Source organism: Urocampus carinirostris, chromosome 6, assembly GCF_059441175.1.
Source record: "Urocampus carinirostris isolate Australia breed hairy pipefish chromosome 6, RoL_Ucar_1.0, whole genome shotgun sequence".
NCBI classification, from domain to species: domain Eukaryota; kingdom Metazoa; phylum Chordata; class Actinopteri; order Syngnathiformes; family Syngnathidae; genus Urocampus; species Urocampus carinirostris.
The window spans coordinates 42820890-42844853 of record NC_142354.1 but is presented as its reverse complement, the minus strand read 5'-3'; the positions used below and the strand labels follow the sequence as shown (position 1 = coordinate 42844853).

Genomic DNA, 23964 nt, shown 5'->3' with positions numbered 1-23964 from the left:
ATCATCTCATCTCATCTCATTAGCTACACCGCTTATCCTCAGTAGGGTCGCATAAAATTAGTATATTTTGTGCAGGCTTGGGGAGTAACGGAATACATGGAACGGCAAAAATGATGTTGGCAAGCTGTTTGGATTTCTTTTCATTTTGTTTCTGTTGCATTTCATGTTAGTTTTGCCGGAGATCAAAGAGATCAAAGCCAGGAGAGAAAGCTTACCATGTGTTGTGAGTCATCATTTGATTCATATTTAGTTTTTTTTTGTCTTTTATTCGTATATTTGGTATTGGAGTAATCCAAAAGTAATTGAAAGTAATCAAGTTAAAATAACCCTACCCAACCCTGGTTACCTGAGAACTAACAAAAGAGGAGGATTAAGCAATGCTGCCAAACCAGGGAATATTCTGCACTAAGCAGGAAACTGTCATGTCCTGCACGGTTGTCATGGCATCCAGCTAGCCCCGCCCCTTGACACCGGCTGAGACGCATTGAACTGATTGCTTGTGGAGTACTTCATCGCTCCTTTTGGGACTGCCCGTTGCCAGACCATTGCTTTACGATGTTGAAGACCTGTTCATGCCTGTTTGATCCGTGTAATGCCTAGTTTGTAATTTTGATTACCTTTGAACCTGTTTTGTTTCGTCTTTGGTCCGTTTGTGCGTTGGACAACTTTTATTTCTCAATTAAAGTGAAAGATCGGCTACACAAATGAGTTCCGACTTCCTGCTTCCCGGTCCGTTTCATGACAGGAAACAACTTTCTAATTTTGGTCTCTAAAATTAAGGCTTTGAAGCTTCAGCTCCGATGATAAGAAAAACGTTCAAGTCGTTTTAAAAAAATATTAACACTGTTTTGCTGATTCTGATCCCAGTGGTAAATATATATACCGTATTTTCCGCACTATAAGGTGCACCTAAAAGCCTTTATTTTTTTCAAAAGCTGACCATGCGCCTTATAATACAGTGCGCCTTATTTATGGATCAATTTTAAAATTGCAAAGTTTTCCAACTAACTTGCAGCCGCCGACTCGATTTTCCCCCGAACGCCAAGTAGTACGCGGTGTATGCTGGGATTTATTTACTGGCGTTTCATTGGCTAACCAATGTGTCAATCATCATTTGAATCCATCACTATTGGCTAAAGTTATTCGGAGGTCAAGGGGCGGATCCTTATTATCATTTACAGGCTGGCATTGGCTTAAACGGCGAAACAAAGCCTGCAATTGGCCGAAAAAGATGAATGTGTATAGCACGTGGCTGACGGCATAGAGAAAGCATTTATTTCTATTCTGTATTTGTAAATATTTAATTCTCCTGGATTTACTACCCTCACGGATATAAGAGGACATTGGCTGCACATTATTATGAACACAACGACTTCGGTGAGCTACTCCGGGTTTTATATTGTCCCTGTATCTTGTTTCAGACTGAACTCGATGTTTCTGTGATAAGCGGTGCAGATAATGGATGGAATAGAGTGTCTATTTTTAAATTAAACTCAATTCCAACTGTTTATTGTCATATGCACGGTAAAGTTGCGAGCGAAAAAGAAAATAGATACTAAGGAATGGTTGGCGTTTCTTGAATCCCAAGACTTTAACCTTCCGAATGATGGAACGATGCATTTGAGTGACATCGTACGGACACCGCATCCGCACGTGTTCTCGACACGTATTTGCGTCTTTGCAAGCTTTGGGAATGTTAAGGGGGTAATAAGTTGGACTGAACTATCTGACTGTTTTGTCCACGTTTCCATTGTAGCGCCTTATAATCCGGTGCGTCTTATGTATGACAAAAATAGGACCAAAAACTATTTTTTCGGGGTGCGCCCTATAACCCGGTGCGCCTTATAGTGCGGAAAATACGGTACATAGTAGATAAACATAAATGTCTATTGGTTACATGAGCTACATGTACTCGAGGGGGATCACCATCAGAGAATCGATCATGCCGAAAAAACTTTTTTGCGGAATTGCGACAAACACCAGCGGGTATAATATTCCTCCGAGAACCAACAGAAATAGGCCCTCCTACACAGTCTGGCACTGACAACTTGCTGACACCTCAGGGAGCTTACAGCTGAGTCGTGGGCTGCGCAAATATCGCTCCACGCATTTTTCATTCCTCTGTCAGTGATATCAGTATACAGGAGACTTCCTAGTTTTTCATTTAAGAAATTAGAAAAGCATATATGCTTAGCATCCCCAGCCATCTGAGATCAGAGGATGAGAAAAATCAAAGCAACAGATGCAAAAATGTCATGTGATCGAAGAATAAATCTGCAGATTTTCCGGAATAAACTCGTTTAAAAATATATTTCTTTAAAAAAAAGGGTTTTATACAGAAACACAGACTATTTCAGCTGTCACCAACCTTCTCCGTACCTCGGACCTGTTTCATGTCTGATAATATTCTCCAGGCCTGCCTCAATGATGAGATTAGGAATAAAAATATAAGTAATCAAAATAATAATTAATAAATTAACTTGATTACTTTCAAATAACTTTTGGATTACTCCAATACCAAATATGCTAATAAAAGACAAAATAAACTAAATATGAATGAAATGATGACTCACAACACGTGGTAAGCTTTCTCTCCTGGCTTTGATCTCTTTAATCTCCGGCAAAACAAACATAAAATGCGACAGAAACAAAATGAAAATAAATCAGAACAGCTTGCCAACATGGGCAGCATGGCGGCGCAGTGGTTAGCGCGTGTGCGGCACAGTTCGAAGGTCTTGGGAACCTCCTGTGTGGGTTCAAATCCAGCTACTGGACTTCCTGTGCAGAGTTTGTATGTTCTCCCCGTGCTTGCGTGGGTTTCCTCCCACATTCCAAAGACATGCATTTCAGGTGGATTGGCCGGTCCAAATTGTCCCTAGGTTTGAATGGGCGATTGAGTTGTCTGTCCCTGTATGCCCTGTGATTGGCTGGGAACCAGTTCAGGGTGTCCCCTGCCCACTGCCCGATGATTGCTGGGATGGGCTCCAGCACCCCCGCGACCCTACTGAGGATAAGCGGTGCAGCTAATGAGATGAGATGAGAATAATGAATGCATTGTTTGTTTACTAGACTTCTAGGGATCTAAATAACATGCAAAAAGACATTATATTTTATCTCATCATCACACTATTTTTACTCACGATGCCAAGGTCCAGCATATCTCTGAAAAGCAGGATGTTGCTTAACACCAAAAAACAACAGCGACCAGATGATGAAGGTGCTGTATATCAGTCAGATCATGAGGCTTCTTCTGCTACTAGTAAGCATTGAAACCCCCAAAAAAGCCTGAAGTGGTATGGGCACCATCAGGCTGTACTTGCCCAAGACACAGCATAGAAAGTGGTACCCTGACAAGATTAGTGGTTAAGGAAACCGCAAATCCGGACCACTTTGTAAAAATGTTGTTTTGGCTTAACTATTTCCCATGATGCACCATTACAACGGCAACAGCACCTTGAGTAAAAATAGGATGATGATGAGATAAAATGCCTTTTCCTATGTTATATTTATTCCTATTGGTCTAGTGGTAAGAATTTGGAGCTGTTTTTTTTTTTTTCAACATGTTGTTGGAGTGTGATGTGGTGGGGTTGTGGGTGTGTTTGGTTGCTGTTGGAGGTGTCAGTAAGGGGTTGTTCAAACCAAGAAAAATCTGTTCTTGTACACATTGGTTGATTTTAATTTCCAGCGGGTCCCATTTCCGGATCAAGTTTTTCTCTGCCTGTGATTTTGTCTACCCCCTCTTACTTGTTCATTTGTCATGGTAACCTTGTTATCCTGCCACAATGAAATGAAATGAAATGAAATGAACTGCATTTATATAGTCAAGACTTCCCAAAGCGCTTTAAAATGTGCTTCACATTTCCCAATAGCGGCCATGCAGCCATGTAAGGCGCTAACCTGCTTATTGGGGGCATTAGGGGTTCAGTGTCTTACCCAAGGACACTTCGACATGTAACACGGAGGAGCCAGGATTGAGATCTCTTGATCCCAAGACGAGCGCTCTACCTCCTGAGCCACTGCCGCCCCAAATTAATTGGGCCACGTTATTGGAGTATGATGTAGTGTGTTTGTGTCAATAAAGTATGTTAAAACCCATCTTACTGCTGCAATCAAGGTTGGATTTACATTGTATCTATCGGCAAACTGTCGTATAATGCATCAATGCTCAAATAAGGTAATATAATACGGTAAAACAGCCAAACTATTGAGTTTATTATGGGGTAAAAAAAAGCGTGTATACACAAATAAATATGGTGTAAGCAAAAAATATGAAATGAAATGATCTGCATTTATTTAGCACTTTTCAAGACAATGAAGACTTCCCAAAGCGCTTTATAATGTGCTTCACATTTACCCATTCACACACACACACTCACACACCACTAGCGGCCGTGCAGCCATGCAAGGCGCCAACTTGCTTATTGGGGGCATTAGGGGTTCAGTGTCTTACCCAAGGACACTTCCACATGTAACACTGACGAGCCGGGATTCGAACCTGCGATCTCTTGATCCCAAGACGAGCGCTCTACCTCCTGAGCTAATGCCGCCATGCTTATCCGGCGGGGGGCGGTATTGGGGGTAGCGAGCGCGCTCGCTGGGAACCTGACCGACAGACAGTCAGAAACAAATGAATAAAATGTATAGTGACTCAATTTCCTGAGAGTGCTCAGGAAAAATCATCTGTAACAAACGACCCACACCCCGATATTGGTACGAGGCTCGATGGTTGCTTACCACCGTTATAACCCTACCAAAGCATAATGTCCCTTATTTGAAGTCTCACAAGATGACACACACTTTATTAAAACCACTTCATCAATGGATGCCAATCATCTCACAACTGCAGGCGTCAATAATACAAAGCTCCTTGACCAACCAACAATCAGAAGCAGGTCAACTGCCCAAGTAATGTCTGCCTCCATACGATGCGATGAGGAATTCAGGTCAAGCGTGCGGCAGCTTTTACAGGGTCAGGCTGCCGTTGCTATGGTTACTATGTTGGATGCTGCAGAAAAGACCCTGGGAGGCAGAGATTCACCACAGCATGAGGAATCGGGAGTTGCTGCGTGGATAGAAAGGCTGTTGCCACACAGAGGGACAGAAAGCTGCAGCCAATCACAGCCCGCTGTATTATAATGCATAATGTAAGCCACTGTATTTTTAATTGGTAACTTTTCTTGAAATATTTATAACTGTGCTTGTTTTTTTCTGCGAACACACGGAGGAGAAATAAAACAAATTTCAAAGAACTGTACTCATAAGTAGGACATCCATCATCACACATTTGCTGCATTTAGAGGTTCTAAATTCATCTTGACTCAATCAATAACCCTATTTCTTTAGAAGAGATGTATTGCAAAGACCTATAATGACGCATTTATAGACTTCAGTTCTGATATAAATGTATATAAAAAGTACAATCATACAAATGCCAGTAAATACAGTGAAATATACATATTTTCGAATTAATATCACTTACGTTTATAATGCTGCCTGCTTCGGGGTGGCAGCAGTCACAACTAGAAAAATAAAATAAAAAAAAGAAATATTCAAAAATGAATCCCCCGTCTACCCAAGTGAGCAAGTGAATGAAGAGATGTAGCTGAAACGCGTGGAAAGCTGCTTTCACTGCGGCGGGGGTGCTCGGAATCAGAAGTGAGGAAAGCTGGGAGGGGGCAGGGGGATGCTAACCATGGACCCCGCCCCGCCGGAGGGGAGGAGGAGAGTAACAAACATAAATTCACACTGCGAGCACTGTTCAAGCAGTGAGCGACTGTTTTGCACAGTAATGCAATTTAATGGGTTTTAATTGTTTGCACAGCGACACACCACCACGCCAAATAACATTTTCGACTGATTTACTGTGCGGAGTTTGTATGTTCTCCCCGTGCTTGCGTGGGTTTCCTCCGGGCACTCTGGTTTCCTCCCATATTCCAAAGACATGCATTTCAGATGAATTGGCAGGTCCAAATTGTCCCTAGGTGTGAATGAGCGAGTAGTCTGTCCCTGTGCGCCCTGCGATTGGCTGGCAACCAGTTCAGGGTGTCCCCTGCCCACTGCCCGATGATTGCTGGGATGGGCTCCAGCACCCCCGCGACCCTACTGAGGATAAGCGGTGCAGCTAATGAGATGAGATGAGAACTATAAGGGTTTTAATGTTTATCATATTTAAAGGGACCATGTGTAATATTTAGCACCTCTTAATGGTACAAAAAATGTTTTTTTCATCCCAAAAAAACAAACTGATTTGAATCATTTGCAAAAATACATGAACTATCATATGAACGTGTATTTTTTTAAATACTCGTCGGTCAAGAAAATTGTATTAATTTTACATGAGGTATTAGCAGGGTTAGGTAGGTTTTTTTTAACTGGATTACTTTCAATGACTTTTGGATTACTCCAATACCAAATATGCTAATAAAAGACAAAAGAAACTAAATATGAATCAAATGACTACATTTTGTGCAGGCTTGGGGAGTAACGGAATAGAATAGAAGAACAGAATAGAATAGAATATGCCTTTATTGTCATTGTTACAACATGGGATATGCTGTGACAACGAAATTGGACAACTCCAGTTCCACATTTACAGTGAGGATAAGGAAACAAAGAGATAAAGGAACAAAGAACGGAAAAATGATGTTGGCAAGCTGTTTGGATTGATTTTCATTTTGTTTCTGTCGCATTTGATGTCAGTTTTGCCGGAGATCAAAGAGATCAAAGCCAGGAGAGAAAGCTTACCACGTGTTGTGAGTCATCATTTGATTCATATTTAGTTTCTTTTGTCTTTTATTAGCATATTTGGTATTGGAGTAATCGAAAAGTAATTGAAAGTAATCAAGTTAAAGTAACCCTACCCAACCCTGTTTGTAAGGTAGAGGTCCATTCACATATTGCTGTTTAATAACTTTACCAAAGCATTCAAATATTACAATGAATATTCCAGAAAGTATAAAGGGAATTTCCAGACTACAAATGCTTCATAGTAGCATTAAAGAGTGTAGACAAAAAGAAGCCTCATAAACCTGTTGTTGCTGCAAGTGTCCAGCAGAAGGCACTAATGTACCATAGATAACCAAGGAACAATCTCATCTCATCTCATTAGCTGCAGCGGTTATCCTCAGTAGGGTCGCGGGGTTGCTGGAGCCCATCCCAGCAATCATCGGGCAGCGGGCAGGGGACACCCTGAACTGGTTCCCAGCCAATTGCAGGGCACACAGGGACAGACAACTCGCTCGCTCATTCACACCTAGGGACAATTTGGACCGGCCAAAATTGTCAATAAAAAATGAGCATTACTTGGTTGTTTTTCTTGATGGTCATAGTTTTCATAGAAACTTCGTAATCTAAATGTGCGTATGTGCATGTGTGTGAGTTTGTTTTTATTTGACTTATAGGTGCCGAAATGCCTGAACCAAAAATTTACACTGTTGTACTTTAGCTACATTTTATGTTAAGGCACCCACAATGAATACCAACAAAATCGATACATAAGCATTCATGGTTGTCTGTTGTCGTGTGGTTGCCTCTGGCGGCCAAATTGGGTACTGCAGCTCCTGACCACCGACCACTTCAAGCAGCCCAATCCAATCTTGGATGAAGCCCCATTAAGCAGTCAAGCCCTTAAGTGAAATGCTCTTCACACGACTACGCCATCATCCATCCATCCATTATCTGCACTGCTTATCCTCAGTAGGATCGCGGGGTGCTGGAGCCCATTCCAGCCATTTTCGAACAGTGGGCAGGGGACAACATGAACCGGTTACTACGCCATCATGTGGAAGGAAAAATGTATAACATGCTTGTGTAAAATACGTCCTGAATGTAAAAAATATACTGTGTACCGTAAATTCCGGACTATAAGCCGCTACTTTTTTCCTTAACTTTCAATCCTGTGGCTTATTCAGTGATGCGGCCAATTTATGTAATTTTTCGCAGTTAATGCTAGCGCTCGAGTGTTGCTACCATTAACTGCCCTGTCACAGTCACCGTTTGGGATGAAAGCTATATTATTATTATTAAAGCTTTGAAAACTCTCTCGGTGTACCGTCTTTCTTTGTAAATATGTGTAACCCATGTATAATATGTATTTGCAACTAGACACTTATTCTGATATGTTTTGCACGGGTGAACGAAAAATCAGGGGCGGAACAAACGCGGGGTGCCGACTTTAAGTGGGGCCCGCTAAAGGTGAGGGACGGACAAGGAAGGAAGAGGGGGTAAAAGTTGGTTAAAGAAAAAGGAGTTGCGTGGGTAAATGTGTTCATCTGATATATTTTTCCCACCCTTACCTTTGGAAATATACACTTTTTTCGTTGGATTACTTTCAACGGGACCCGGACTCTGCGGGTCTGCATCAAACCTTAAGTACCGTTACCATTTTCTGTTCGGTTTGGCTGTGATTATTGGACTGTGGACCCTAATGTAGGACATTTAGTTTCAATCGCGGGACTTGAAGTCGGGTTTGGGTTCATTTTGTGTTTGTGTTACATGTTTAAATGTGGGCGCATGCGGCTTATATACAGGTGCGGCTTGTGTATGTACAAAATCGGTTTTCCTCTTAAAATGTGGTGGGTGCGGCTTATAATCAGGTGCGCTCTGTAGTCCGGAATTTATGGTATATGGAACAAGTGTAAAAAGGAGAAAAAAGGGGGCTTATTCATTTTTAGTTTTTGGAGTCGGGCTATTTTTTTTTTGTTTTTTGCAGAGAATTTCACCAGCTTTTGAAAAAACGCTTTCACAACAATACATATGAAGCAGAGATGCATAGATGTTGGATGGAAAGGTTGTAAAGAATCTGAAGTAATTATTTTAGTGATTCCTAGTACTGAAGGGGATTTTCAACTCTGGGGGCGTTTTTTGACGTTTTTATTTTGACCCACACTCAAAGCTAGCAAATGATTTCCTGAATCGTGGTACACTCACTTCGTGGCCCTTCAAACATCATCGCTTAGCACCGGGTACAAAAAACATATGTCATCAACACCCACCTCGACTCGCGGTTCATGTACCACTCATCTAAAATACTCATGCACATGCTTCAGCGATTCGAGTCGAGGAGTACATCACTACAATCTTCTATTGGCCCGTCAACGCCGGGCCATTTTGCTTGATTGCTATAAACTATCTTTCTACGGAACAATGTTCCCTCTAAGCTGCGCACGTGCGCAATCGCACACTGCCTGCACATTCTCAGCGCACAAGAAAATCTAGCCAGCGCACAAAAATCAGGGCTCAAAATTACTAATTAGGAAGCGACTTAAGTTAAAGTTACAGTGCATGAAGGTAAAAATACACGGGTTCCCCTGATGTTGTGTCCTAAATGCGGTATTTTGAAGTCGAGTCGAAGTAGGACGAAGTTGAGTAAAGTCAGTAGAGTTTGTCGAGAACCGACTTCTTCGGCTCGGCTCACTAAAAGGAACCGGCTCTTTCGGGTTCCAAATGGCTCTTCAGGTTGTTTTTGCTTCTTTAATCCCAACATGACCAAATATTATGTAAAATTATGCAAAAAAATGACTTAAAAGAAGGGGGAATAGAACACAAAAGAAAAAAATACCAAAATGAAAAAGTAGTGAAAAGCTGAGAAAAAAAAGAAACAAAAGCAAGAGAAAAAGGAAGGAAAAATTTAGAAAAAAGCCAGAAAAAAAGAAAAGAAAGAACCAAAGGAAAAAAGTAAATAGATAATAAAAAGAAAAAAGTAACAGTTAGGAAAAAATAGACGCAATGAGATGTTTTTTAAAGGAATTTTTAAAAAAATAGAAAAAACAGGGAAAAAGAAGAAAACATTTGTGTTGCATTCAAATAATGTCCAACAATATCACGTGAATCTTGTTGCCAACATTGTACTTCCACTCAAAAATGTGACTAAGTACAGTTCTGTATCTTGCAACCGACTCAATAAGCCCCCAAAAATGTTACTATTATGCGACAAATTATATCAGGAAAAAACAGAAATGGATATCTTGTGAAAGAATTGTAAGAACAAACGACGTTTGTAGGCCGTACAACCTTTGCAATAGTACATGAGTCAATTCATTCAAAAGAGAAAAATCATTTTGCATTGCCGGAAACTCAGCAAAATGTAACTTGATGTCAAGTTTTGGACATGTTTGATCATTAATTATCTTGCCACACTTGGGATTATGGTTGCTCACTGTTGTTTCAAGCGTTGCTCACAGACTTTTTGTGAACGCTCCGACCCGTAAGGAAAATTAGCTGGAACCTTGCTACGGAAGATATATTGTATTTGGTATCTGCTAAACGCTGAATTTAAGTCAGTAGTTAAAAAGTTCAGTGTGATGTCGAACTACCGTGTCGGATAGTGAGAAGTGTGAAATTGTGACGGGCTATCAATGTTGCGGTTATTGATTTTTTTTTAATCGATTCTGCTGTGTTAGCCCCACCTAATGATCACTTATTCAGACACCATTACTAAATGTGTAAACAAAAGCTTTGCAGTTGTAAATCGATCTTCACACGGGCCACTCAGACATTAACAACAGAGAGTACATCATAGGGCGGCAGTAGCTCAGGAGGTAGAGCGCTCGTCTTGGGATCAAGGGATCCCAGTTCGAATCCCGGCTTGTCCGTGTTACATGTCGAAGTGTCCTTGGGTAAGACACTGAACCCCTAATACCCCCAATAAGCAGGTTAGCATCTTACATGGCTGCAATACAAGGCCGCTATTGGGAAATGTGAAGCATGTTGTAAAGCGCTTTGGGAAGTCATTGACTTGAAAAGCGCTATATAAATGCAGCTCATTTCATTTTCATTTCATCACAGACAATAAAAGTCAATGGCGGGATTTCTCCCTCGGGATGCAAGCAGTATGCAAACATGATATACGAAGCCACAGACTACTCTGCGGACGCAGATTTCATTCGATATTCACGAGCTGTGATTTAAGACAAAAATTGCCAACAGGTTCATAAAAACTTGATGAAGACTTGAGTATGGCTAGAAGCAATAAACACGATGCACCTTATTCAACACCCATTCATTATCTTAAGTGCTAGTACAAATTGATCTGGGGTGGAAGTTTATATGACAGACAACACTCGGACGGTCAGTGAGTGCCAAGTGAAAGAATGTAACCGACTTGGACAAATGAAATACTACATCAGCTGTGAGATTTTATAAACTGCCAGCTGTGAATTGCTTTGGTTGTGTTTGTTACTCCCTTTGTCATGTCCAGCATGGTTGCCGTGGCGACCGGCTGGCCCCGCCCCCTGGGCACCAGCTGTAGCAGATCGTCTAATTGCGTGTGTGCTTCTTAAAGGCGGGTTGTGAGGATTGCCGGTTGCTGGCTCATTGCGTTTTCTGTTCTGCATTAATCTGTTCTGTCTGACTTGAGGAAACCTGTGTTTGCACGTTCTGAGTAAAAGCCTGTTTTGTGAGTATTCCCAGTCTGAGTTCCTGTTTACCTGTAAGCCTGTTTTTGTTTTGTTTTGTCCCTGAGTGTTGGACGACTTTTATTTCTTTAATAAAAGTATCTGATCGTTAACGCGAATGAGTTCTCCCTTCCTGCCTCCTGCCTCCGATCTGGTCCGGTCTCGTGACACCCTTTGTGGAAAACATCGGATTTTCCTTTTTCCCAATAAAACCGTTACGCTGTGTCTATGTTTAGGTCCGCATCTGTCGTTTCTAACAATTTTAGTACAATAACCAAGCACATATACAAGGGCCAAGCAATACAGTGGAACCTCGGTTTTCGAACGCCTCTCAGTTCGAACAAATCGGTTCCCGACCTAACATTTCGAGAAATTCTTGCTTCGCTGTTCGGTCAAATAATCGGAGTTCGAACGCCGGTACGCTACGGTGCGATGCTGAGCGGCGTACGGGTGTAGATCGTGTAGATTGCCCCCACCCCTTGTGAAGAACTGTTACGACGTGGGCGCGCACTTCTTTTCGCTTTCGCTTTTAATATAGGTGTACCAAGTGTTTTAGCCCCTAATTATGCCTCCGAAGAAGGTCGGTGCAAGCAGCAAAGTTGCTACAGGTGAAAAAAGAAGAGTAGTGCGTACAACTATTGCATTTAAGAAAGAAATAATAGCAAAATATGAAGAAGGTGTGCGAGTTTCCGATCTTGCTATACATACAGCATGGCTTCTGCTGAGCACCACAAAGGTAAGAAATCCTTTTCATAATTATTTTTTTTACCCTTTGTTTATTTTTACACGTTCATGTTAGTGTAATCTTTCGTACGGAAGATTACGACAACGCGAACGCACGATTAGCCTGGGTTAGCTTTGTTTACGTAAAACATTAAGGGTGTTGGAACGGAGCTCCCTTTCCAATAAGGCGCTAGCCACTTGTTGTGGAGACCCGGGTGCTAAATGACTTGTAAACAACCTGATTTTTTTATTTTTACACGTTCATGTTAGCGTAATCTTTCGTACGGAAGATTACGATAACGCTAACGTACGATTAGCCTGGGTTAGTTTTATATTTACTATAAACATTCAGGGTGTTGGAACGGATTAAAACGATTTACATTATTTTTAATGGGAAAAATGATTTCGGTGATCGAACAAATCGGTTTTTGAACAGGGTTCTGGAATGGATTATGGTCGAGAACCGAGGTTGAAAAAAAAAATCACTTTCCCCAAATGTTGCTAAGCATACACTATAACTGTTGTTATCCAACCCATACAATAAATGATACAGCCTATTTCTGGAGACAGATACAGATAACTTTTTACTGCATGCTATTTTTAAGGGGAAAAAACAAACACAAAATCAAATTATGTGTCTCTTCTGGTTTAAAATGAGAAACATACAGCTGTGATAAAAATGTTTCTAAAAGATAGTGTTGGAGATAGGAGCCCACTTCGTTTATCAAAAACTATCCAGGTAATGACAATCATAACAATATATTGTTTTGAAGACCATTATACTCCCATGTAGGCCTAAAATAGATATCAAATAAATTGCATATGAATATGACTGTGGGTGTCTTCTTTATGCGAGCATACATCTATTCTAGTCAAGTCAGTTTTATTTGTATAGCCCTTAATCACACGTTTTAAAGGGCTGTACAGACTACAGATTATTGCAAACTACAACTACAGACTGTTCTTGGAATATTGTATTGAGCCAAGAGATAAACAACATTGCACAAATTATTCAACATATCACCTTATAACCTCATTACAATATTAATGTAACACATAACAGGTTATTTCAAATAAGAAATGGAGTACCCTCGTACCGAAAATTATTAGATTTTCAATATCCCCCAAGTTCCATTTTTTTCAATCAGGTAAGGGAACTTGGCTAAAAATGTATTTCACAAGAGGTACGTTACAAAAAAATATGCAGGATTCTAACACCTTTTCTATTTGATCTGCACAAAACAAAAATCTCTGAAATTTCGGAATTTCGGTTGGTTTGGCAATTGCATACTCCAAAAGCAGGGTTGGGTAGGGTTACTTTAACTTGATTACTTTCAATGACTTTTGGATTACTCCGATACCAAATATGTTAATGAAAGACAAAAGAAACTAAATATGAATAAAATGATGACTCACAACACGTCGTAAGCTTTCTCCCCTGGCTTTGATCTCTTTGATCTCGGGCAAAACTAACATAAAATGCGACAGAAACAAAATGAAAATCAATCCAAACAGCTTGCCAACATCATTTTTGCCGTTCCGTTACTCCCCAAGCCTGCACAAAATGGAGTCATTTTATTCATATTTAGTTTCTTTTGTCTTTTATTAGCATATTTGGTATTGGAGTAATCCAAAAGTAACTGAAAGTAATCCAGTTATAGTAACCCTGCCCAACCCTGCCAAAACGCAACATTACAGTTCTCATTTTTTGGGACTTTTTTGGGTACCCATAGTCGCAAGATGGCACTATCATGTCAGCTTCAAGTAGGTGAGGCTAATGTTAAGTAAAATAAAGACTCATTTCTCAACACATGAGTGCTTTAAAAAGTGATAGTTCATGTCTTTTAGCTTGTTATATAAAACAATAATTTGTTTTATATAACAATGATGGTATTGGAAATGAAATGATGAGATCAAAGCCAGGAGAGAAAGCTTACCACGTGTTGTGAGTCATTTTATTCATATTTCGTTTCTTTTGTCTTTTATTAGCATATTTGGTATTGGAGTAATCCAAAAGTAACTGAAAGTAATCCAGTTAAAGTAACCCTACCCAACCCTGTCCAAAAGTAATTGAAAGTAATCCAGTTAAAGTAACCCTACCTAACCCTGATAATCACCGTTATTACTTCAAATGTGGGTTTAATCAATGCATACCACTATCACTAGAGGTTTTAAACAGAGGGTTCATATTTGTTGGACCGTTTCTTGTATTTCCCATCAGATTCTAAGGCTCCACTGCCAATTTCATCACGGAAGAGAGAAGAAACGGGACTATATGCCAGCTCGAACGTGACGCACGTTCCTCAGCGTGATGTGACGCAGTTGATGCGTCAACGTGCTCCAAATGAAATAATCACAATAGAGTATTTCCTAGGGGTGTTAACGAATTAGCCAGCGAGGAAACTGTACCTGCAGAAATAGTGCATACCCATTTTTCTCTTACCTGCATCTTCGTGCGCCTCACCCAGGCGGAGCTCGGTGGTGCTGCTCGGGTCACTCTGAGATCTCCCCCGCCGTAAGACGCATTCATCCTTTAGGCAATCCGACGTCGATGCCATGTTTAGGAAAATAATCACAAAGTGAAGCCGGCAGTTGTGCCCTCTATCGGCCAAGGTGACCGTAAGTGGTGCGGATCATGATAAGGATGTGGCTCGGTCTAGGATAGGCTGCGGTTTCTGGTCCTCACTGAAGAGGCAGCGCGGAGGAAAGTCATCACGCGCGCTGCATATCACGCCGCCTTCAAGGACCCATCACCCACATTCAGGGTTGGGTAGGGTTACTTTAACTGGATTACTTTCAATGACTTTTGGATGACTCCAATACCAAATATGCTAATAAAAGACAAAATAAACTAAATAAGAATAAAATGATGACTCACGACACGTGGTAAGCTTTCTCTCCTGGCTTTGATCTCTTTGATCTCCGGCAAAACGAACATCAAATGCGACAGAAACAAAATGAAAAGAAATCCAAACAGCTTGCCAACATCATTTTTGCCGTTCCGTGTATTCCGTTACTCCCCAAGCATGCACAATATTTAGTTTCTTTTGTCTTTTATTAGCATATTTGGTATTGGAGTAATCCAAAAGTAATTGAAAGTAATCCAGTTAAAGTAACCTTGTCCCAAAGTAATTAAAAGTAATCAAGTTAAAGTAACCCTACCCAACCCTGATAGATAGATAGATAGATAGATAGATAGATAGATAGATAGATAGATAGATAGATAGATAGATAGATAGATAGATAGATAGATAGATAGATAGATAGATAGATAGATAGATAGATAGATAGATAGATAGATAGATAGAAGGGTTGGGTAGGGTTACTTTAACTTAATTACTTTCAATGACTTTTGGATGACTCCGATACCAAATATGCTAATAAAAGACAAAAGAAACTAAATAAGAATAAAATTATGACTCACGACACGTGGTGAGCTTTCTCTCCTGGCTTTGATCTCGGGCAAAACTAACATCAAATGAGACAAAAACAAAATGAAAATAAATCCAAACAGCTTTTTGCCGTTCCATGTATTCCGTTACTCCCCAAGCCTGCACAAAATTTAGTTTATTTTGTCTTTTATTAGCATATCTAGATATCTCCCTTTTTTAAGCACTAAGATTGGTCATTTGCATCGAATAACTCAATGCAATAGGGCTATTTGATAAATGAAAATGATATTTGAAAAAGCATATACGAAAAAATGTAGATGGCTATTTAAATGTTGGCCTTCAGCTCGATGAAAAATAGAAAGGTACGGAAAAACTCTGGGACACGGACTAAGAAATCCAGGTAAGTGGTATCAAATTGCATTAAACAAAGACTTCTACTTTAAATTACCGTATTTTCCGCACCATAAGGCGCACCGGGTTATAGGGCGCACCCCCAAAAATAGATTTTGGTCCTATATTTTCCGTACATAAGGCGCAACGGAATATAAGGCGCTACACGTCGACAAAACAGTCAGATAGTTCAGTCCAACTTATTACCCCCTTAACATTCCCAAAACTTGCAAAGAAGCAAATACGTGTCTCGGACATGTACAGAAACAGTGTCTGTACGATGTCACCAAACAAACATTTCTTAGTTTCCATTTTATTTTTTTGCTGGCAACTGTGTGGACAGCAAAGTAAGAATTTTATTGTGCAGGGAAACGGGGATCTTTACTGTGCATATGACAATAAACACTTTGAATTGAATTTAGTTTCAAAATAGACTCATCACAGAAACTTCAAGATGGTTCTAAAACAAGATACCGGGAAAATATAAAGCCGCGTAGCTCACCTAAGTTCTCTTGCAGCCATCACGTTCAATAATGATACGTAACCATGGTCTTCTTACAACCGTAAGTGTAGTAAATCCAGGAGAGTAATATGTGATATCAAGATAAGTTATCAAGTTCTGGACATGTTTGATAATGAATTAGATGCCACACTTGGGATTGCCGTTGCTCACTGTTGTTTCAAGCGTTGCTCACCGACTTTGTGTGAACGCCCGTGGAAAATTACAGGGAACATTGGTCTTGTGTCAATTATTCCCTCATGACATGTTTGAACGTAGCCGGTTTTCCCAGTCATATTGTAATGCGCAGCACACACAAGTTACCTCTCGAAGATGGCAGAACAAGAAGTTGATGGTTCGTCTACCACTAATTCATCAACAAAAGAAAATTCCAAACAGTTACTTAAAGATGAAAAGTCCAACCCTGGAGGACCTGAAACTGTTAATGGACCGGACCTTCGTAGCGCTTTTATGACCGATGTTTTGAGCCTGAAGAAGCTTGAAGAAGAACTGTACAGGTAACTCGGCAATCGGCTGTTTCGTTTCTGTCAAATTGGTTTTTAGGAATGTATGAAAATGAATCTTTATTTACCTTACCTTTTATTTATTTAGTGTTGGAGCCAGTTTTCCTTATTTAATTTAATCGTGTAGCACGGCAACACAGTGGTTATCGCAGTTCCGAGGTCATGGGATTAAACCTTCTCTGTGTGGAGTTTGCATGTTCTCCCCGTGCTTGTGTGGGTTTCCTCCGGGTACTCCGGTTTCCTCCCACATTCCAAAACATGCATGTCAGGTTAATTGGCCGGTCCAAATTGTCCCTAGGTGTGAATGAGCGAGAGAGTTGTCTGTCCCTGTGTGCCCTGCGATTGGCTGGCAACCAGTCCAGGGTGTCCCCTGCCCACTGCCCAAAGATAGCTGGGATGGGCTCCAGCGGCCCCGCGACCCTACTGAGGATAAGCGGTACAGATAATAGATGGATGATTTATTTAAATTAATCCAACCGAATAATCTCCCGAGCCGCTAGAGAGCAGTGTTGAGTTTCACTCAACTGTTAAAATAAACTAGTTAACAAATGTAATGCTAACCATAAAAATCTATTTTAATGTTACACTGTTTCATTTGTGTGTGCTACCACGCCCAGGGTTGGGTAGGGTTACTTTAACTGGATTACTTTCAATGACTTTTGACAAACAGAGTTGGTGGATACAACCGAAATGTTTGATGTTTGATCTTACATTACACATAAACATAGTCCAGTGTTTTTTCTCAAATTGCTCAGTCCACATATTGAATGGATTTGGGAGTACAGTCCATAAACATGCCCGATTAAAGTCGCCGTTGACGATAAAGCTCCGTTGGGGTGTGCAAGCTGCTGTTTATTGATAGCAGCGGGCAGGAGATTTAGCGCTATGCTAACGTTAGCATCCGGTAAACAGCAAACACAAAGACCACAGTTGACTCTCCCGGTGCATAGAAGTGTCTGCACGATACAATTAATCCAAACAGCTTGCCGACATCATTTTTGCCGTTCTACGTATTTTGTTACTCCCCAAGCCTGCACAAAATTTAGTCAATTTATTCATATTTAGTTTCTTTTGTCTTTTATTAGAATATTTAGTATTGGAGTAATCCAAAAGTCATTGAAAGTAATCAAGTTAAAGTAACCCTACCCAACCCTGCATGAATATATCCCCTTCCCTCCAAGACACTTCAACATACTTGTGTGATCTTGTTTCTTGAACGGCTTGTCATAATACTGAAACATGCCAAATGTCATTTAACAAATTTCAATTGTGATCTTATTTCCCTCCTAGCGGGACACACCATTGGGTGCCCATGACTCAGGTTTTATTTGGTGGACAACTCACAGCTCAAGCACTTGCTGCTGCTTCCAATTCTGTCAATGTTAATCATTATCCCCATTCACTACACTCAATGTTTTTAAAACCAGGTAAGATATAGTCCGGCATTAAATTGAAACAATATGTTTTCAATAAAGTCCGAGTGTGTTCCAACTAAAAATATCTTATATTTTTTGTCAGGAGATCCTCAGGTGCCAGTGTTGTACCAAGTAGACCAGACAAGAAATGGTCAAACTTTTACTACGCGTTCTGTGAAGGCCATCCAGCATGGTCAGCCTATAATGATCTTCCAAGCATCTTTTCAAAGGTTACAGCCTAGTCCGCTGCAACACCAATTAAGGATGCCTGTGGTTCCTAAACCTGAGGAGATCCTTCCTGTGGAAGAACTTCTCCATCTTTACCTCAGGTAAAAAAAATTGAAAAATTGAAGTGATTTCCTAAAGCAGGGGTGACCAAGATACAGCGCACCAACAGATTTAATAAGGCCCACGAGCAGAGTTGGGTAGGGTTTTTTTTAACTGGATTACTTTCAATTACTTTTGGATTACTCCAATACCAAATATGCTAATAAAAGACAAAAGAAACTAAATTTGAATGAAATGACTAAATTTTGTGAAGGCTTGGGGAGTAACGGAACACATGGAACGGCAAAAATGATGTTGGCAAGCTCATCTCATCTCATTTAGCTGCACCGCTTATCCTCAGTAGCCCATCCCAGCAATCATCGGGCAGTGGGCAGGGGACACCCTGAACTGGTTGCCAGCCAATCGCAGGGCACACAGGAACAGACAACTCGCTCGCTCATTCACACCTAGGGACAATTTGGACCGGCCAATTCACCTGAAATGCATGTTTTTTGAATGGTGGGAGGAAACCGGAGTGCCCGGAGGAAACCCACGCAAGCACGGGGAGAACATACAAACTCCACACAGTAAGTCTGGTAGCTGGATTTGAACCCACACAGGAGGTTCCCAAGACCTTAGAACTGTGCCGCACACGCGCTAACCACTGCGCTGCCGTGCTGCCTATGTTAGCAAGCTGTTTGGATTTATTTTCATTTTGTTTCTGTGGCATTTTATGTTAGTTTTGCCGGAGATCAAAGAGATCAAAGCCAGGAGAGAAAGCTTACCATGTGTTGTGAGTCATCATTTTATTCATATTTAGTTTCTTTTGTCTTTTATTAGCATATTTGGTATTGGAGTAATCCAAAAGTTATTTGAAAGTAATCAAGTTAAAGTAACCCTACCCAACCCTGCCCACGAGACGATGCTGAGAGAAGCATAAAACAATAAATCAGCCGCTTCTAGTCAAAAAATGACCTAAAGTTTTTTACATGTTAACGGGATGTCCCAAAGCTACGTGCCACTCCGCCCATTGTAGCTGTTTATACTGATTATCATTGATCAAACAGACATTTGTGCCAACGCCCATTCAGATGTGATTTACCGTATTTTCCGCACTATAAGGCGCACCTAAAAGCCTTTATTTTTTTCAAAAGCTGACCATGCGCCTTATAATACAGTGCGCTTTATATATGGATCAATATTAAGTCGCAAAGTCTCGCAACTAAGGCAAGCAGCCGCCGCCAAGATTTTCCTAATTCCTAATTAGTAATTTTGAGCCCTCATTTTTGTACGCTGGCTAGATTTTCTCGTGCGCAACTGCGCACGCGCGCAGCTTAGAGGGAACACTGTAAGTGAATATATTTGTGTATATTTTGTATGTTTAAAAAAAAAACAATTGTACGAAACGGTTCCTTTATAAATAAAAGGGATCGGCCCGTGTCATCTATTTTCCTCGTTTATTGCCCTGGTATCAAATCTCTCTATAAGCATATACAAAAAATTAAATACATTAATCATCTACTTTTTTTCTCTAACCTGGCCCCCTGTGCAAATGATTTCAAACCAACGCGGCCCAAGTTTGGAGACCCCCGTCCTAAAGTCTTATTGGCTTTTACAGGAACCCTGGCCTGAATGACAATACAAATATATGCCATTACAGACTGTTAGATGTTAAAACTCCTTTTGAGATCAAGCCAATCAACCCTCCACAGTTACACGGGCAAGTTCCTGAAGAGACAAAGAGACTATATTGGATGCGGCCCAAAGGAGAAATAGGTAAAGTTGCTTCACTCAGTTTGATGATAGAAACGGTGTGTTTACTCATCCAGTCTAAGCACTATTTGTACATTGTGTCGTTTTGCAAAGGGGAAGGCAACATGATGTTTCATTGCTGCATGGCCGCTTACATGTCAGACTTTCCAATCTTGTCACCTGCAATAATGCCTTACACCAAGATCAGGATGAACACCGTAGCCGCCTTGGACTTTTCCGTGTGGTTTCACAACTCTTTCCGCAGTGATGAATGGATGTTGCACGAGTATGAAAGCACATGGGCAGGTTTGTCTCTTGCTTCACAAATACAGTACCATATTTCCATGTATATAAGACGCACCTAGGGACAATTTGGACCGGCCAATTCACCTGAAATGCATGTTTTTGGAATGTGGGAGGAAACCAGAGTGCCCGGAGGAAACCCACACAAGCACGGGGAGAACATACAAACTCCGCACAGTAAGGCCGGGAGCTGGATTTGAACCCACTCAGGAGGTTCCCACGACCTCAGAACTGTGCCGCAAACGCGCTAACCACTGTGCCACCGTGCTGCCCGAATCCAATTACAGAAGGTCTTTAAGGGAAAACATCTGGTCTAGAATGTGATCCCGATTGCAGTTTTGGACTCCACAACTCCAGAGTGCTCAACTCTGGGCAAAGTTTTGGGCTAATAACGGACACAAAAACGAACATATAACTTGAAGAAACTTTAATTCACATGTTTAAAAAGTAGAACACATTTTTAATGACATTTACAGAAGGTCTTTAAGGGAAAACATCTGGTCTAGAATGTGATCCCGATTGCAGTTTTGGACCCCAAAACTCCAAAATGCTCAACTCTGGGCAAAGTTTTGGGCTAATAACGGACACAAAAACGAACATATAACTTGAAGAAACTTTAATTCACATGTTTAAAGAGTAGAACAGGGATTAAATAATTGGCCAGTAGTGGGAATGATGTAAACAGCGCATAAGTCAGAATAAAAAACACCTGTACGCAGTGTTCCCTCTAAGCTGCACGGGTGCGCAATTGCGCACTGCTCACGCATTCTCGGCCCACAAGAAAATCTAGCCAGCGCACAAAAAATGAGGGCTCGAAATCACTAATTAAGAAGCGACTTAAGTCAAAGTTACAGTGCATGAAGGTAAAAATACACCGGTTCCCCCGACGTTGTGTCCTAAATGCGGTATTTTGAAGTCGAGTCGAAGGAGAACGAAGTTGAGTAAAGTTAGTAGAGAACCGGCTTCTTCGGCTCGGCTCACTGAAAGGAATCGGCTCTTTCGGGTCTGAAACGGCTCTTCGGGTTGTTTTTGCTTCTTTAATCCCAACATGACCAAATATTAAGTAAAATTATGCACAATATGACATGAAGGGAATAGAACAAAAAAGAAAAAAAAATAACAAAATGAAAAAGTAGTGAAAAGCTGAGAAAAAACGAAAAAAGATGAATAGAAAAAAATAAGGAAAAATTTAGAAAAAAAGTCAGAAAAAAATAAAAGAAAGAAATGTAGGAAAAGAGTAAATAAAGAACAAAAGGAAAAAAGTAACAAAATAGTAGAAAAAAAACACGGAAAAAAGAAAAATAAGTTTGTGTTGCATTCAAATAAATTCCAATTATATCAAATGAATCTTGTTGCCAACATTGTACTTCCACTAAAAAATGTGAAGTAAAGTTCTGTATCTTACAACCGACTATATAAGCCCCCAAAAATGTTAATATTATGCGACAAAATATATCAGGATAGAAAAAGAAATTAACATCTTGTGAAAGAATTTTAAGAACAAACGATGTTTGTAGGCCCTACAAGCTTTGCAATAGTACACGAGTCAATTCATTCAAAATTAAAAAATAATTTTGCATTGCCGGAAACTCAGGAAAATGTAACTTGATGTCAAGTTCTGGACATGTTTGATAATTAATTGTCTTGCAACACTTGGGATTATGGTTGCTCACTGTTGTTTCAAGCGTTGCTCACCGACTTTGTGTGAACGCTCATACCCGTAAGGAAAATAACAGGGAACATTGCCTATACGCAATAAGTCAGAATAACAAACCTCTTTTCAGGAATCCAGTAGTCTCATCAGCTGCACCGCTTATCCTCAGTAGCGTCGCGGGGATGCTGGAGCCCATCCCAGCAATCATCGGGCAGTGGGCAGGGGACAGGGGACACCCTGGACTGGTTGCCAGCCAATCACAGGGCACACGGGGACATACAACTCGCTCGCTCATTCACACCTAGGGACAATTTGGACCGGCCAATTCACCTGAAATGCATGTTTTTGGAATGTGGGAGGAAACCGGAGTGCCCGGAGGAAACCCACACAAGCACGGGGAGAACATACAAACTCCGCACAGTAAGGCCGGGAGCTGGATTTGAACCCACTCAGGAGGTTCCCACGACCTCACACGCGCTAACCACTGCGCCGCTTTTTGCTGCCCGAATCCAGTAGTAAAAACAGAATAAAAACAAACTTATTCCCCAATTTTTATGTCACAGAAACAAAGAGGTTTGTTTTTGTCTGAAAAATATTTACTTAATAGGGACAACACTTGACTTTTTTCTAACTTTGGTTCTTACAGGGGACAGCAGAGTATTTGTTCATGGCCGATTGTGGAGACAAGACAGAGTGTTGGCTGCTTCCTGCGCACAGGAAGGACTCGTGAGATCCTCAGTAGTACCTCTGCCTAGCAAACTTTAGGCACATTCTCAAGTGAAACTTCATTTGATAGCATTTAAAAGCTTTGCCCTCTGTGGTTTGAATTCATATGCTTGACTAAATTATTTAATCATTTTCATATGATTTATGCTGGAGCATTAAATCAGTGTGTCCTTGATATTAAAAGGGAATGCTTCAATCTATTTTCAGTTTTTATTTTTTTTAAATGTATTTCCGTATTACGAAAAGTGAGATTTTCAAAACCTGTCAAACTGCAAATACCACTATAAGATAGATAGATAGATACGTTATTCATCCCCGCAGGGAAATTCACATTTCCAGCAGCATCCCTTCGCTGAGAACAATACAATAATGAAGCAAAAGGAATACAATATACAAATACCCAATGTGAGGTGCTAATACCCACTGTAGCGTGTTGTATAGAGTATTTAAATAGTGCTACATAAAATACACACTGCAATAAAAGTACGGTAATATGCAATGTAGGGGGTGTGGTTCAATGTGAGCCTTTACTCCGCCAGGTGGAGTTAAAGAGCCTCATGGCATGAGGAAGAAAAGATCTCTTCAGTCTGTCCGTGGTACAAGACTGTGACAGCAGTCTGTCGCTGAAGCTGCTCTTCTGTCTGGATATAATGCGGTGTAGTGGATGTGATGAATTGTCCATGATGGACCGCAGCTTTTTCAGTGCCCGTCTCTCAGCTACTGTTGTCAGGCTGTCGAGCTCTGTGCCCACAACAGAGCCTGCTTTCCTCGCAAGTTTATTGAGACGAAAGGCATCCTTCTTCTTGACGCTGCCTCCCCAACACGCTGCCGCGTAGAAGAGGGCGCTTGCCACAACTGTCTCATAGAATATTTTCAGGAGCTTTTTGCAGATTTTGAAGGAGGCCAGCCTTCTGAGGAAGTAAAGT

At 40.8% G+C, this 23964-nt stretch overlaps 2 protein-coding genes across 3 annotated transcripts in view; one reads left to right on the top strand and one right to left on the bottom strand.

Annotated features, from left to right (window-relative positions):
• The window catches only part of phactr3b (phosphatase and actin regulator 3b), a 72216-nt gene extending 57366 nt beyond the window's left edge, over positions 1–14850 (bottom strand). Inside the window, exon 1 of one of the 2 annotated variants that reach the window (XM_088339056.1) lies at positions 14560–14850. In XM_088339056.1, coding sequence (XP_088195182.1) covers positions 14560–14674 — 115 coding nt within the window. In that variant the 5' untranslated portion in view covers positions 14675–14850. Of the gene's footprint in view, positions 1–5479; positions 5640–14559 lie in introns of those variants that run through there. The other variant, XM_088339057.1, reaches the window with a different exon arrangement.
• A 1880-nt stretch (positions 14851–16730) lies between these two features.
• Positions 16731–23102, top strand: acot8 (acyl-CoA thioesterase 8). The gene is made up of 6 exons (XM_088337283.1): positions 16731–16915; positions 18212–18348; positions 18440–18665; positions 20222–20379; positions 20470–20661; positions 22959–23102. Exons 1-6 carry the CDS (start codon positions 16731–16733, stop codon positions 23075–23077), a joined length of 1017 nt encoding a protein of 338 aa, XP_088193409.1. The 3' UTR covers positions 23078–23102.
• Positions 23103–23964: the final 862 nt, after the last annotated feature.